The 17,464-nt window shown below is 34.8% G+C and overlaps 1 protein-coding gene across 5 annotated transcripts in view; it reads left to right on the top strand.

Moving 5' to 3' along the window:
• The window catches only part of LOC141386662 (uncharacterized), an 80,173-nt gene that overhangs the window by 10,783 nt on the left and 51,926 nt on the right, over positions 1 to 17,464 (top strand). For 2 of the 5 annotated variants that reach the window (XM_073955579.1, XM_073955594.1), the window contains exon 2: positions 15,872 to 16,652. In XM_073955579.1, coding sequence (XP_073811680.1) covers positions 16,199 to 16,652 — 454 coding nt within the window. In that variant the 5' untranslated portion in view covers positions 15,872 to 16,198. Of the gene's footprint in view, positions 1 to 9,205; positions 9,274 to 15,610; positions 16,653 to 17,464 lie in introns of all 5 variants that reach the window. The other 3 variants (XM_073955601.1, XM_073955590.1, XM_073955583.1) reach the window with 3 other exon arrangements.

Here is a 17,464-nt window from a genome sequence, read left to right as displayed (position 1 = left end):
TTCATCCACCTACGTCAATCCGTTTGGACGCTAGAGTGATTTCCACAGACGGACAGACAGACAGACGGACAGACGGACGGACATGGCTATATCGATGTAGAATTGCACGCTGATCAAGAATATATATAGTTTGTGGGGTCTACAATTATTATTTCGAGTAGTTACAAACGTAGTGACAAACTTAATATACCCCCCATCCTATGGTGGAGGGTATAAAAACAAAATGGATTTAATAAAAGTATTAGAAATGACAGTGGATGATTTGAGAAAGGAATTAGAGTCAGTGGGTTTAAAAACAAATGGCCAAAAATCAGATTTACAAAGAAGAGTACTAAAACATTATAGACTTGTGCATGATAATTCAGAATCCGACTACGAAAGTAATGTACCAAAGCCAATACAGTATAGAAGTCTTATTACATTGAGGGATGTAGAAGATTCGTTTACACCATTTACGGGAACAGATGGTAATAATATCAACAACTGGTTAGAGGACTTTGAGGACAACGCGGAGACTTTAGGTTGGAATGATTTACAAAAGCTTGTGTATTGTAAACAATTACTTAAGGGTCAAAATTAAAGAGGCTCTGTCTAAGGAATTTGGTACAACGTTAACGAGTATTGAGGTCCATAAGGTGTTGAGAAACCGAAAAAAGAAAAACGACGAGAGTTTGCGGGAATATTTGTATGCGCTCATGGAGATTGGAAATCAAATATCAATAGATGAAAAGAGCATCATAAAATATTTCATCGAGGGTATTCTGGATTCTAAATTTGGTAAGAGTGTATTGTATCAGGCCAAAAATATTAGCGACCTAAAGGAGAAGATGCATATTTATGAACAAATTAGGGGTTCATCTAATCAGGCACCAACCTTAAAGTTTACCCCTAAGTTGGAAAAAGAGAATGTAATTCGTGATAGCAGAAGTAAATCCTTTGAATGTGGTGATTTGGGTCATATAGCTAATGTTTGCAAGTCCAATCACATTTTGGGCAATGTTGATATTGTTATGACGTCAGAGGGGTCAACAGTAACACGAAAAGGGAGCCATTTTGAGGAACGCAAATTAAGACAAACATCGGAAAAGTGTCAGGAGAAGGACTTAGAGCACGGACAAAGGGAGAGTGTAGTTGAGGAAAATGAGAAACCAATGTGTATTTTAGTGAAGGCGGACAATTCTAGTGTAAATGAGGTACAAATGTGTAAGAACGAAAAAATAAATGCAAGGGATGCGAATATTATAGAGGCTGTTAAGGAAATGAAATTTGCAAAAGTTGATCAGAAACGAGACATGGAGAGGAACGGTTTTATTGAGAATAGGGATAGAAATCAAAATAAGAGTAAAGAAAGAGAATATTTTGGTAGCACTACTAGGAAGAGAATTGATCGAGCCAAAGCCAAGAAGAGAAGGCAACTTTTTGACAGAGAAAAGCCGAAAGTGCCTAAACCAGGTGAGTTTATCGCCATTAAGCATATACAGTTTCGACCAGGTTTCATAAGGCATGGGACGGAAAGGTTAGGTAAACGTGAAGGAAAAGATTTTGTCAAAATAAAGACAAGTGAGCACAAGCCAGGTAGACTGGACGCCATTAAGCGTTTTAAGTACCAATTAGAGATAGATTTTAAACAAAAGCATAAAAACCTAAAAAGTTCAGTGAATTAAACCGTGAGAGATACGAACTAGAGATGATCGGTGATTGTCAGGGCCCAGGGAAGCGTAATACTGAGGCTGAGTACTTGAAGTGGTGGAGTACGTCATTCGGGTCGAATGAATTATCAGGATGGCCGAATGTGGGAAATGGGTATAATATACTTACTACACATAGTGGTATAACATTAAAATACAACTCTACATGTAAAATATAAAATGTAAGCCCGCCCTCTATATTTTAATATTAACAATTTGGAAGCTTTTGTATTTGTATTTGCAACACTGTAAAATATAGTTAATACTTCTAGATTAAGCAACTGTAAAGTACTAATTAAAACATATGATTCTAGAGGATTCTCATGAGTTGTACTTAAATAGAGTGAATCTGCAATTTAATCACTTTGCAATCAGCAGTCAAGCCACTTGTAGTCTCGTCTATTCTTGTAAAATACATTTTTGGCAGCTACAATGGCAAGGAAGCAAGGAAAATCAATTCCGAAAACTAATTGTTAGGATTTTATAATAAATAAAGCAATGTTTAAATAAATCACTAAAATTATTACATGTGTTTTAATAAAATCCTATATATATATATATATATATATATATATATATATATATATAAGTTAACAATAAAAGACTTCTTCGTCTTTTGGTGAGCTTAAATAAACTGTTTCTTTATTGAAATCCAAAAACTTATTCTACTTAAACTACTTAAGTTATAAAAGACAAAAAGTGCTGACACCATGATCACGCCACCAGACGTAACACGACTCCATCAATGTAGCCTAGCAAGAACACAACACAGCCAAGCAAGCAACAATGTTGTTTGTTAGTTCGGCAGGGATGTGCTAACTACCCCCTCACTTAAGTGGAGGCCGTCCTCGGTCTTCTTTATAGCCATTGCTACGGCAGATTTAAATCTTTGTTGTTCTCTTATCTTTGTCCTACGTTTGACGAGGCACAATATGAAATGGAGTATTCCGATACTCATAAAAACAACACCGCCAACTAAAATTGGTCGCATTCTTGCATCTTTTTCAAGGTCGCCAATATATTGTAAGTTTTGCAAGTTCATCTGATGGATAGATGACAAACTTAAAATTTCACTGTGGTTGTTTATAATAATTGAGGGGAATGATGGTGTTCCTGGTTTCCGCATATCAATGTTGTTTCTATTTACGAATAGTGTACCATTGACAGTCACATTTTTTTCAAAGGTTATGAGGAATGTGCCGTTTATGTTTCTTACATTTTCGGTTGCTTCTTTCACTTCTGCAATAGCGTCATTGACAATGATAATTCCATCGTCGATTTCTGCCACTTTATCAAGATTATTGCTTTGCGTATTACAATGTGCTGATTCACCCGATATGAGTTGTTGAGCGCAGGTTTCGCTTGGCATAAGTTGACAATAGGTTGAAGATATTGTTTGCTTGCAATTTGTTGCTGAATACGTCTTGCCTTCGCAGTCTACTACAGTGTTGGTGTCAGCGAATTGGATAATTTTATTATCGTGAGGTACTGGGAATAAAGAAATTTTCTGACATGTTCTTATTGGAATAGGATATTTAATGATAAAATACAAACAATATTCATTTGATATTACTTTTACTTTAGACAAAGACATTAGTTCTGATATGGTGAAATCTGTGTGTTGCTCATTGCTCTGATTTTTTATAAATATTTTTAAATCGTCCTGGTCCAAAACTGTTGGATTTACAATATTTATTTTAGCTAAAGTTACGGATAAAATTATATTTTGTAGTTCCATAACTATCATCCGATTTCTGGCCATTAAAATTTCAAATAGATTTACGGTATCAATTTGTTCCTTTCTACGAGTCCTTAGAATCGTGTTTACAGCGTTTGTTAATTTCTCGATTTCAATTTGTATTTTTGTATTTAGCTGTGTTCCTTTACTTACCTGAGGTTACCATTTTAACCATTTGTGGCAAAACTGGAAGCAATTTTTAAGAGAGTGAGAGGGGAGAGAGAGCGAAAATGGCTTTCTCTTCTACCACAGGCTACCAGCAAAATTTCTGCAGGTAGAAAATGGCAGAACTGATTTTTCGACTTTTGCTTGACGATTATTTCACAAAATGGACGAAAAACCGAAGAAAACACTGACAACACTAAATTAAAAACTGTGAAATAAAAGACGAAAATTGACTTTTTTATGTTTCTTTTTGACATTGCTGCCAGACCTACCATTTTTCCGTTCCTTTACTTTTCTGGTAAAAATGTTCATGAGAGAGCAATTTTGAACAATTTTGACACTTTTCTCTTTTACCACTCTTACCATTAAAAAAGTAAAGGAACAAAGCTTTTATTTCTATCTGTCTATTGTTGGAGTCTACAAGTTGTTTTTCGATTAATTTTGCTTCTTCCCAATCATCTGCATCTGGTGTACCCGCAATGACCTTAAGTGCTTTGCCTATCAAATTAATGCTTCTTGCATGCCGATGATGTATGGTGAGGGTTGTTAAAAGAGTATCAATATGCAATAAATCGGATTCTAATATCTTTTTTACATGAGTCTGAGGAAATATGCTAATTGCATTTTTAGTTTCACGTTGTATCTCAAAGTACGTTGTTAAGTTAGTTGTATGCCTTAGATACCCATAGTCATTCCAAACGATGGCTTTCCCATCCAAAATTGGGACATAATCGGAGTGTGAATAGTCAATAATCTTTGCACGAGTCAACGTTAGTATGAAAAGAAATTGTAGTAACAGCCTAGGTAAAAAACAAAAGCAGAAAAAAACATTTTATCAATATAAACTAAAATTTATCTGAGGTTGTCCTTATGGACCACCCTCCCCTTTATTAGGACAGTTGTCCCCAAATCTGCTTCGACAGTAGCTTCTTCATAAAGTGGTGTCATTTTATTTCCAAGTCTACGATTATTCCTAACAAAGACTTTATCCCCCACATTGTAAACTTTGTCATGACGACTTTTATTAAAGTAATGTAACTGCCTGTTTTGCGCGTTAGAGATTCGCTCTTTAATCTTTTGTTTTACATCAGAGGGTGCAGAATGTATCGTATCAATAGGTCTTTCATTCGTGACAGAATGAATTGTTCGGTTGTATTCTATAGTTGATTGTAAGATGAGTTCGACGGTATCCTCGATCTTCCTTTCTATTTTCAAGCATCTTGCGATTTCGGCAAGAGTGCTATGAAATCTCTCTACCTGCCCATTTGAGGTGCTGTGTAGAGGAGGTGAATTGACAATATCTACATTAAACCTGTTTTTCAGAATTGATCTGATAGTCTCAGAGTTAAAGGACCTCTCATTATCACAGTAGACAACTTTGGTATTTGGAAAAATATTCATTAATTGGAGAATTGGTTCTTTTACGTCTAGAATCGTTCTGGACGCTATTGGCTGTACCACAGCGAATTTTGAGAATTTATCCACACAAGTTAAGAAATGGTTTTTATCAGTTGAATAAATATCAATATGTAGAATTTCACCGGAATAAGAAGGAACCTTTGTTTCTCCTATAACGTGTTTTTCTGGATGCCGATTGTATTTTGCTTTTGAACATGTCTTGCAGTTGGCAACAACCTCATTCGCTATTTTCACCATTTTGGGGAAATAGTAGTCTGAAAGGATTTGCTTAACATTCTCTTGGGCTGCCCGATGAGCTCTATTGTGTTCACTTACGACAATTTCTCTCTGGTCGCATTGGTTGAAAATGTCAGAGACAAATTTACTACAAAATCGGAACTTCGTTGAAGGGAACATTCTAATCAAATCGTGTTGAATGTGGGCCAACACAGGTAGGCCGCAATGAATAGCATTGACAACTTCAGTGTTGACTGCATCAACAATTTTGGCCAATATTTCGTTTTTATCTCTATATTGTACAATATGTCTCGTTTTGTTTCCGAAAAGTATAAAATTTCGAGTGGTGGGAAATTCCGACTCTTCCAGAATGATTTGGTTGCGAAAACAATTGACCGGTTTGTCTGAGCTTTCCATAGTGTAAGTGAATGACTCTTCACTATGGACTGTTGCCATGTCTGACGAATTATCGTTCTCCAACGCATGGACAAGTTGCCTTGATAGCGCATCTGCAACTTGATTTTCTTTTCCTGACTTATAATACAATTTTGCATTATGTTCATCGATGAAAGCTTTCCAGCGCTTAATTTTTGCATTCGGATTACGATCCGAAACTGCATATGTCAAAGGTTGATGGTCAGTGAAGATGTTAAGAGTCTTCACACCATAGAGGTAATGTCTTAATGTTTTAAGAGCCCAGACTATTCCTAAAAGCTCCCTTTCGTTTGTTGCGAAATGCAACTCTTTATCCGACAATGCTCTAGAAATCATAGTGATTGGTCTTCCCTCTTGGGATAGGACAGCACCTAAACCATGTGCTGATGCATCAGTGGTAAGGTCGAACGGTTTTTTATAGTCAGGGTACATCAACATGACGTCCTCCGAAGATAGAATATTTTTCAGTTTGTGAAATGCATCCAGTTGGAAGGCGTTAAGATTGACTACAACCTTTTTGGATTTGGTTGCAGGAATTTTACCGTTTTCTCCTTTTAAAATATCAGTTAAAGGTTTTGCAATTTTGGCAAAGTCCTTGATAAAACATCTGTAATAATTTGCTAACCCAAGAAACGATCTTAGTGCGAACAACGTCGTTGGTTCTGGGAAATTGCACTTATCTTTGATGGTGCGGTTTTTATACCTTCTTTGGATACGACAAAGCCAAGGTATTCAACTTCAGATTTAAAAAAATTTGATTTTTCGACAGAGACTCTCATGTTTGCATCGAGCAGTTTCCTAAGAACACAGTCGATATGTTTTACATGATCCTCTTTGGTTTCTGAAAAAACAATAACGTCATCAACATAAACGTAACATGTTTTGCCTATTTCATCTCTTAGTATGTCATCTATCGCTCTTTGAAACATACTAGGAGCATTCTTTAGTCCAAATGGGAGACGGCAAAACTCGTACTTTCCGTTATTTACAGAAAATGCCGTTTTTTCCCTATCTCTTTCCGCGAGTTCAATTTGATGAAACCCGGATTTCAGATCTAAAGTGGTAAAGTACTTTGCTTTACCTAAATTTGATAATATCATTGTTACGTTCGGAACGGGATACTTATCACTAATTGTTTTGGCATTAAGCTTCCGAAAATCTATAACGAGACGTTTGTTTCGGTTGCCTAGATTATCGACACCTTTTTTGTCGACTACCCATACTGGGCTATTAAATGGTGACCTTGAAGGTCGAATTATACCATCTGCCAACAATTTTTTTATTTCTGAATTTACGAATTCAGATACACCCATTGGGTATGGATATAGTTTAGAATAAATAGGTTCTTCGTTCTCCATGTTAATGGTAGCAACGATATTTGTATTATAAGGTAGTGCTTCTTTAGGATCAGCAAAAACCTTTATTCGTTTTTTTAACATTTTCTGAAAATCCGCCTTAATTGCGAAAGGCACATCAATTTTATCGACGTCTATAAAATTAACATCTTTACATTCAAAAAATTCAATTAGTTCAGAGCCAGAATTATGTAGGATAAATCCTTTTTTTAAATCAATGTTTGCATTGATTTTCATTAATAGGTCTAAGCCCACAATTCCATCAAATGTTGTTAGAGTTGGCAAAATGAAGAATGTAGAGTTCATGCCGAATAAATTTACAAAACATTTTTGTTTAATAGGAGTTTGTCCGTTGACAGAGTGAACTGAAAAAGGAGTACTTACGGGAATTATATGCTTCAGTTCATTGAGAGGTTTTATATAATTTTTTGAAGCACCAGTGTCAATTAATAGGCGTATTGGTTTCCCTGCTATCGTCCGCCTTATGAACGGTAGTAGGGACCTGCCTCTAAAAAATTTACATAGTCACGGTCTTCATTTATTTCATCGTTTATGTCTCCACATTCGGATTGAGCTATGTCACAATAGTGTCCCGCCTGCTCTTCTCCTAATTGGGATTCTGGAATCATATTATTCACTTTTTGAAATTTTGGGCCCGTACTTCGGCCAGACCCAGCTTGACGCTTAAATGGTTGTCTGTGAGAAGTTTTACCGTTACCATAATTGGTCGGTTGTCTGAATTTAGACGAAGTTGGGTCCAAGTCCATGTCCTCTATTTGATCTCTAGCCTGTAAATTAGCATCACCACCATTTTCGTAATGTGGATTTTTCTGTTTATGATAGTTTTGTTGTTTATAGTTCCAACCACTATCAGACGGTTTTCTTGGCTGAATTTTTTTTGAGGTTTCAGACCTTAACTTTTTTTCATCATTCCTATTCGCAAACGATGTGGCAAAGACGTATCTTTCGTGATTCGCCTCTACCTCCTGCGCTAAGGCTAGAGCTGACGGAAGATCAGCAGCGCGGGCTGAGAAAAGCACATCGCAGAGAGGTTTCCTCAATCTGGAAACAAATACTCTGAGTGCATCCTGTCTATATTTGTTATTCATGGCCAAAGCGAGAGTTTTGTCGTAACTCATAATTGTTTTATTGGTTAATAACGACAGTTTCTTCTCTACTTCGTCATAAAATTGAATCACTGACTGTTCGCCTTGTCTGAGGGTACTTAGTTCTTGTTCGATTAGATGAATTGGTTTTTTATCTGAATATGTAAAATCTAATCTAGCTATGATCGCTTTAAAATTTAGCACAGTGTTGAATGACGCTAATACAGCATCTGCTGACCCCCTAATTTTGTTCCTAATAATGCAGACCGCTTGGTAGTGTTTTGAACTACCATCGTATTTTTCGAAGACTTTATACGCGTTATGTGCCGCTTGTCTCCACGAAACATAGTTTTCGATTTTCCCGTCAAATTCGGGCAAAGATTTGATAATATCAAGTGATTCATCACACGTTATTGATGAATAAATTTTTACGTCTTCGTATGGTTTCACATCTGTTTGCCCTACTGAAATGGACGATAATTTTTTTGTTAACTCGTCGACTTTTTTGTCGACTTCTGTTTTATATGCCAGAATCGCTGTACGTACAGCGGATTCTATTAATGCAGTCATTTCTTCACTGTTCATATTGTCTTTTCAAACAAAAAATTGTTACGACTATAACAAGATCTAAATCACTGTGTTTGTTTTTTTTTTTTTTTTGCACAAAGATAAAAATTTTTTAAACACGCACTACACTTTGTTTTTTCTTAAATATTAAGTTCTTAATTCACCAGTTTTGGACACAATTTTGAAATTCAATGAGTGACACACTTACATGACTTTATGTTGTTTAAAAAGAGTAAATCCTTATATTTTTCAGCAAGTTTTAAGCGGGGTCTCTTAATCCAGCAAGTTTTAAGTAAGGCTTCCTTCCAGTAAATATTACTTTCAGTAAGTATTACGTTATTTAAAAAGAGTAGATCCTTAGATTTTTCAGCAAATTTTAAGCGAGGCCTCTTAATCCAGCAAGTTTTAAGTAAAGCTTCCTTTTTCAGCAAAATTTAAATTTAAGATGATAGATCTCTTTTTTTTAGATCTTTATATTCGTAGGACTGATTTAAACTGATAGATCTCTTTTTTTAGATCTTTATATTTGTAGGGTTGAACCCGGTTGGGCGCCAGTTAACAATAAAAGACTTCTTCGTCTTTTGGTGAGCTTAAATAAACTGTTTCTTTATTGAAATCCAAAAACTTATTCTACTTAAACTACTTAAGTTATAAAAGACAAAAAGTGCTGACACCATGATCACGCCACCAGACGTAACACGACTCCATCAATGTAGCCTAGCAAGAACACAACACAGCCAAGCAAGCAACAATGTTGTTTGTTAGTTCGGCAGGGATGTGCTAACTTATATACATTTGGGCAAAAATTTGTAAAATTTAGTTTTCCTTTTTAAAAAGATCAAACAATTTTTTTTTTGATGCTACATCAATGATTTTTGGTACATAGATAAAGAAAAAAATCGTCATTCCAAATATGTTTTTGTTAATAACCTTGACCGTTGCGCGCAAAAGATATGACCGTTTTAATTTTAATATTTAGAAAAAATCCTAAAATAATCGTGGCTTGATATAATAAGCTGTTATATCTTATTACTTACTGTTAACTGAATTTGTAGCCTTTACTATGATGTCAAAATACTCCTAAAATGTTTCAACGGATTCGCGAAAAATCTAATTTATTACAAAATTTTACTTATTTGCAAACATATTTTTGAAATAAAAGCGCTTATGCTTACAAAAAAATATTTAAAAAATTATTCATGTTATTTGCAAAAATGCGAAGAAAATATGAGGAAAAATAAAAATTATATTATTTTAATTTTGTTGTTTTATGATTTGTTCATGTTATAGTTCTTTCTCTTCAAAATTTCGTGCAATAATGAATATATTCCATTGCAACCAATTTTTTTCTTTATAGTTTATCTATTGGCGAAAGTGTTTAGATTACACTGTGCGACAACAAAAAAAAATGACGAGGAAAATCGAGTAGATTATGAAAGTAGAGCTAAAAATATGAGACACGTGTATCGGCGTTTTAAAAGTTTACGTCGGAAAGTAACCAAAATAGGCGGGGCAAGTTCCGCCCATTTTTAATTTTTTCGAAATATTCGAGTTAAGATATCTTTAAATCCTTGCATTTCAGGTATATAGTGTCTTAGGCAGCTTTACAGAAGAGTATGTGGGCAATATTTCTGTTAAAAATTTTAACCCTCATGCGGTTCATCAAAGGGGTCTTTTTTGTTCTTTTTTCAAAAATCTTTCAAAAACTCCTTAAAAATGTGATTGTATCAAATCCAAATATTCTACAAAATTGTTCGCCATAAAATTTTACTATAGGTCTCAGAATACACCAAATCTGTAACTCTTGTCTAATCGCCAGGAATCTCTAAAAATGAAAAACACGTTTTAGCGTTAAAGTCGGACTTCATCTGAGTTTATTCAAAATTGTCCCACAAAACATAATTTTAGAGAGATGATGTCACTATGGGTCACCGAAGAAATGAAATGTCTATTTACATTTTATAGCATGAAAATATCAGTATCGATTTTGCTGAAAAAATATGAAAATATTTCCCAATTTTTTTGGTGAAAAAATTTTCCTTCTTTTTTCGAGTTGGTACATGGAAGTAATATGAACCTTGGTTATAGGTGAAAAGTGTCAAAGGATGAAAAATTCTACACAAAATTTCACTATGAGTTTCAAAATAAACCATATATCTATGTATACTATTTCCTTAAAAAATTAGATTACAAATTTATATATATTAGGATGAAATTATATGTTTTAACAAAGCTACTCTCTTATTAACTTTGTATTTACTACTAGTTAATGTAATAAATAAATAATATGTTTTAATTTTGGAATAAAACAAGTGCTGCTAAGAATGTTATATGCTATGGTTACAGATTTCTTTTATTCAGAGACCCATAATGAAATTTCATTTGGAACATTTCTTTCTTTAACAATATTCCCAAAAAGTAAAGGATTTTGCTAGATTTTGATCCAGTATAGAATTATGTAAAATTAACAGTCCAAAATTAAAACATATAATTTCATCCTAATATATAAAAATTTGTAATCTAATTTTTTAAGGAAATAGTATACATAGATATATGGTTTATTTTGAAACTCATAGTGGAATTTTGTGTAGAATTTTTCATCCTTTGACACTTTTCACCTATAACCAAGTTTCATATTACTTCGATGTACCAACTCGAAAAAAGAAGGAACAAATTTTCACCAAAAAAATTGGGAAATATTTTCATGTTTTTCAGCAAAATCGATACTGATATTTTCATGCTATAAAATGTAAATAGACATTTAATTTCTTTGGTGACCCATAGTGAAATTTGACGAAGAATATTTTTGTCTCTGACAGCATCTCTCTAAAATTATGTTTTGTGGGACAATTTTGAATAAACTCAGATGAAGTCCGACTTTTACTCTAAAACGTGTTTTTCATTTTTAGAGATTCCTGGCGATTAGACAAAGGTTACAGATTTGGTGTATTCTGAGACCTATAGTAAAATTTTATGGCGAACAATTTTGTAGAATATTTGGATTTGATACAATCACATTTTTAAGGAGTTTTTGAAAGATTTTTGAAAAAGGGACAAAAAAGACCCCTTTGGTTAAAATTTTAACAGAAATATTGCCCACATACTCTTCTGTAAAGTTGCCAAAGACACTATATACCTGAAATGCAAGGATTCAAAGATATCTTAACTCGTATATTTCGAAAAAATTAAAAATGGGCGGAACTTGCCCCGCCTATTTTGGTTACTTTCCGACGTAAACTTTTAAAACGCCGATACACGTGTCTCATATTTTGAGCTCTACTTTCATAATCTACCCGATTTTTCCCATCGTTTTGAAAAAAATTGAATTTTGTTGCACAGTGTTATTATATTGAATCACAAGGACTTCGAATTGTGGCATACAATTAAAATAAAGTTAAAGTAAATATTACAACTTTTGAAGGGCATAGAAACCACGTAGTAGTGTAAATGACATGATGCGCATCCGATTTTCGAAAACAGGGAATCAATCCCTTTTATTTGATATACACTTTGTGAAATTCTATTTGGTGACCACGATGTAGCATCTGTTGCATATTAGGGTGTAAAAAACAGTAAAATGGCTATGATTTCCACGAAGTAAATTTACGTTTTATGCGCATCCGATTTCAATGATCACCATTAAAAAATACATCATTCTATGCCGTTTCAATGCGATCCATCGAGAACCGAGTGGATGTAGCATCGCACTCAATTTTTAGGAAAAATCTATTATATCTCTGGATTCGCGACAGTTTTTAAATATCTGTTTTCGCAATATCTGTTTTCAGCTGTATTTCTCACGGCAATGCAGTGGTATTTTTGATATTTGCAAAAATTGCTAAAAAGTTATAACCCTTATATATATTTATACAGTCTGTCGCAAAAGTTAGTATACACCGTTGAAACCAAAATGTATTAGGGATAAATATCACTATAACTTATTAAAAACAACAAACAATTAGATTTATTTGATAGACAAGAAGGTTGTCTTCCGTAATAACAATTAAAAGTGCGCAATATTTGCATACATTAGCAAATGTACGGTTCGAATCCCAAAAAGACCAAAATTTATGTCGCAAAAGTTAGTATACAACGGAGAATCCTCGTGGAACTGTGTAAAAAATTCTTGATATTTTTGAACAAAATGAAACTAAATCTGTACTTAAGATCATAAAGAGTATATTAATTGGTTTTAATGACAGTTATAGTACTTATAGTGACAAGTACTTATAGTGAAAATCCACAAAAAATGGTCATCTACAAATGCAACAACTGCAGCGACAAAATTCCGGGTTTTATGTCCTGTTTATGAATTTTAAAGCCATGATATGCTCAGAAAAGCTCTAAAGTTTTAATATGGGGTAATCTTGCTCGAGTTTAGGCTTGTCCTGTTTGAAAAAACGGGAATTTTTTGAAGGAAACCCATACTTCTGAGGCCATTGTCCTTTTGAAACATGTAATAATCCTTAATCCTTACACATAAGGACTTTCCTTTTGAGTTAATTTTTTCACAAGTGTTGCCCCTCTTCATATTCCCACCAAAAGTAAATAGTAGGAGAACCTCTAGGTCCGTTGTAAGCCGAACAGTTATACTGTCCTACCGGCCTTTTAGCAGAATCGGACATGCTTCTCGTGTCCCTTGTGTCTAACGTACTACTAATGTCTAATGAATTACTTCTAACTGATCCATTTAGTTGTATTTTGGTCTAAGTGAAGCGAACACAGCTTTTTAGAACGTTTTTGCAAAATCCATGCGTTATAACAGCAGAGAAAGCTCTGTATTAAAATTTTAAATTAGCTGTCATACCCTTTGTGGTGGTGGAATATCACTGTAGGGCTTACACCAGAACTTGAGGTTCTCCTACTATTCATTTTTGGTGGGGATGTGAAAAGGGACATAATTTGTGAGAAAATTAACTGAAAAGGAAAGTCCTTATGTATAAGGATTAAGGATTATTACATGTTTCAAAAGGACAATGGCCTCAAAAGTATGGATTTCCTTCAAGAAATTCCCGTTTCTTCAAAAAGGACAAGTCGAAACTCGATCAAGATCACCCCATATTGAAACTTCAGAGCTTTTCTGAGCATATCATGGCTTTAAAATTCATAAACAGGACATAACATCCAGAATTTTGTCGCTACAGTTGTTGTATTTGTAGATGACCAATTTTTGTGTATTTTACGATCCAGTGTACGTTGGACTTGTCACTATAAATACTATAACTGTCATTAAAACCAATTAGTATACTCTTTATGATCTTAAGTACAGATTTAGTTTCATTTTGTTCAAAAATATCAAGAATTTTTTACACAGTTCCACGAGGATTCTCCGTTGTATACTAACTTTTGCGATATAAATTTTGGTATTTTTTGGATTCGAATGTATGCAATGTATGCGTATATTGCGCATTGTATGCAAATATTGCGCACTTTTAATTGTTATTACGGAAGACAACCTTCTTGTGTATCAAATAAAACTAATTGTTTGTTGTTTTCAATAAGTTATAGTGATATTTATCCCTAATACATTTTGGTTTCAACGGTGTATACTAACTTTTGCGACAGACTGTATATGGGCAAAAATTTGTAAAATTTAGTTTTCCTTTTTAAAAAAATCAAACAAATTTTTTTGATGCTACATCAATGATTTTTGGTACATAGATAAAGAAAAAATCGTCATTCCAAATATGTCTTTGTTAATAATCTTCACCGTTGCGCTCAAAAGATACGACCGTTTTAATTTTAATATTTAGAAAAAATCCTAAAATAATCGTGGCTTGATATAATAAGCTGTTACATCTTATTACTGTTAACTGAATTTGTAACCTTTACTATGATGTCAAAATACTCCTAAAATGTTTCAACGGATTCGCGAAAAATCAAATTTATTACATATGAGGGGTATCATATCCGCCGATCTAGTGGACCGATTGGGACGCGTTGCGGCTTATTAGATTCAGAACGAAAAAAAAATAATTTTACGCGGGTTTCCACGGAAATTGTATGACAGTTGTAAAATTTTTAACAAAAAAAATATTTTTTTTAGAAAAATTTACGCACAAACATGTTGACTTTGAGCGCAGATTGCTGCGGTCCTACGAAGACTACAAGCTCGACTTATACATAAAAAATGTGAATTCGAGAGTACTACAATCACATAATAAGCTTTAAGACAAATCTAGTTGCGCGTCCGGATTAGAGCAAAAATTCCAAAACCACCTGTTTTTTTGCTTCAAAATGTCAGCATCCTTTGGACGCGGTTAAAGTGAAAATTCGAAAAAATGATACGTAGGAAGCTTAATGTCTAAAGTGTTTTCTTTAACTTTCTCTTTGAGCATTAAGCTGTGCATGATGTTTTAAAGCTAATAATTGGACAATAACCAACAAAAACGTATTTGCTTCAACACATGTTTCGTATTTTTTTACATTAATGTGGTCACAGCTTCCGCACAAATAATTATTTTAAAAAATCCCTCGGTGAAAAGTATTAAAACAATAAAAATATTTTTATTTTTCAATATAATCTCCTGAAACTTCAATACACTTAGTTCAACGCTTTTCTAGCAATTCTATCCCTTGATTAAAATAGTTTTCCTCAAGGTCTTCAAAATAGTGGTTTACAACTGTAATTGCATCTTCATTTGAGGTAAAACGCTTGTCAGCAAGGAATTTTTTTAGATTTGGGAACAAGTAAAAGTCGCTGGGAGCTAAATCAGGAGAATAAGGTGGGTGGTCAAACAACTCGTACTTTAATTCGTTGATTTTAGCCATTGTTAAAACACTATTGTGCGCTGGTGCGTTGTCTTGATGAAAAATTATTTTTTTGTGTTGTAAGCCAGGACGTTTTTCTCGAATTTGTACATTTAATTGATCCAAAAGGTTGCAATAGTACTCTGAATTTATTGTTTTACCCTTTTGCAGATAGTCAATCAATAAAATACCTTTGAAGTCCCAAAAAACCGTTGCCATAAACTTACCAGCCGATTGAATTGTTTTTGCCTTCTTTGGGGCACTTCCTCCAGCTTCAGTCCATTGTTTGGATTGTTCTTTTGTCTCTGGAGTATAGTGGTGGATCCATGTCTCATCAACAGCTATGAAACGACGCTTAAAATCCATTTTATTTCGCTTAAAACGATCCAAACAAGCTTGAGAAATGTTCATTCTTATACGTTTTTCTTGCAGAAAGCTTTTTCATCTGTAGTCCTTCATGCAAAATTAAATGGGCTCGATCATTTGAGATGCCCATGATATTAGCAATTTCACGCACTTTTATTCGTCGATCATTTAATACCATATCATGCACTTTTGCTACAATTTCTGTTGTTGTTGCTGTTTTTGGACGTCCACTACGTGATTCATCTTTAATGCTTGGCATAAGGGAAGCCAAAGTCAAAATACTACGCCCACATGGCCCGAATGGAGAAGACGATGAAGCTGACATCGACGATGCCGGTATGCTGCTCGACAATATGCAGCTAGAGGGGCCACCCACATCTTCACCCAATAAAAATGATGTTTAAGGTCGTGCAGATCAATCTGAAGCACTCGAGAATTGCTTCAGATAACCTGCGGAACCTTCTAGTTGAGGAGGATCTTGACGTAGGCATCATACAGGAGCCCTACGTTTACGAAAACGAAGTAAAAGGCTTGGATAACAGAGGTTACAAGACGATATACATGAAGGATAATGGTAAGCCTAGATCATGTCTAATTGTCAAAAACACCATAAACGCTTTCTTATGTCCCCAGTTTAGCACAGCAGACTTTACCGTTGCAAGAGTGGAACTGGAAAACGGTAAGCAGTTCCTTATTGCCTCTTGCTACATGGCCCATTCCAGAGAAGCTCCACCAAGCGAGGTCTCGAGCTTTATGGGGGCCACTCTACCACATGACACCATAATCATTGGCTGCGACGCTAACGCAAGACATTCCCTGTGGGGCAGCTCTGAAACAAACGACAGAGGTGAGTCAGTTTTAGATTTCATAAATACTAACAACCTCACTATATGCAACAAAGGTACTAACCCAACCTTTGTATTTCCAAGCTCGGAGAACTTTAGGGGATGGCAGGAGGTCATCGACCTCACGCTAGTATCAGATAGACGGCAAATTGAAATAGACAACTGGATAGTATCCGATAAGAGGTCCTTTTCAGATCACAATTGGATACTATTCAACATATCTGAAAAGGCAACGCCCACTAATTGTTTTCGCAATCCTAAGAGAACGAACTGGGAAAAGTTCAATAGGGTTCTGAAGGACAAACTTCCAAATATTCCACATACAGATGAAACTACAGCAGGCATAGAAAAGGCTGTATCCATTCTAGAGAAATCCATAGATACAGCCTTTAAAGTGTCATGCCCATTGACTCGCTCAAAGAAACGTTATCCACCATGGTGGACGTCCGAGCTCTCAAAGTTAAGAAAACAATCACGAAAAGCTTTCAACGTCAGCTACCAAAGCGGATCCTGGCAGCCATACAAGGATAAGCTTAGGGAATATAAAAAAGCAATATCCAAAGCAAAAAAGCAATCCTGGATTGAATTCTGCGGATCTCTCGACAGCACCAAAGATACTGCCAGACTAAGCAAAGTTATGGCAAAGGGTCACTCAAATCCCACCTACATAAAGAGAAATGACGGTACCTGGTCATAAAACTCGGCCGAATCTCTTGAAATTCTTCTTGCAACGCACTTCCCCGGTTGCACGAATAGTACTAACGAAGAGCAAGCCAATACAGCTATAAATACAGACAACACTGAAGCCGGAAAG

This window comes from Musca autumnalis, unplaced genomic scaffold (assembly GCF_047663935.1).
Source record: "Musca autumnalis isolate F117 unplaced genomic scaffold, ASM4766393v1 scaffold_1, whole genome shotgun sequence".
Taxonomy (NCBI): domain Eukaryota; kingdom Metazoa; phylum Arthropoda; class Insecta; order Diptera; family Muscidae; genus Musca; species Musca autumnalis.
This window is presented reverse-complemented; position numbering and strand designations above follow the sequence as displayed.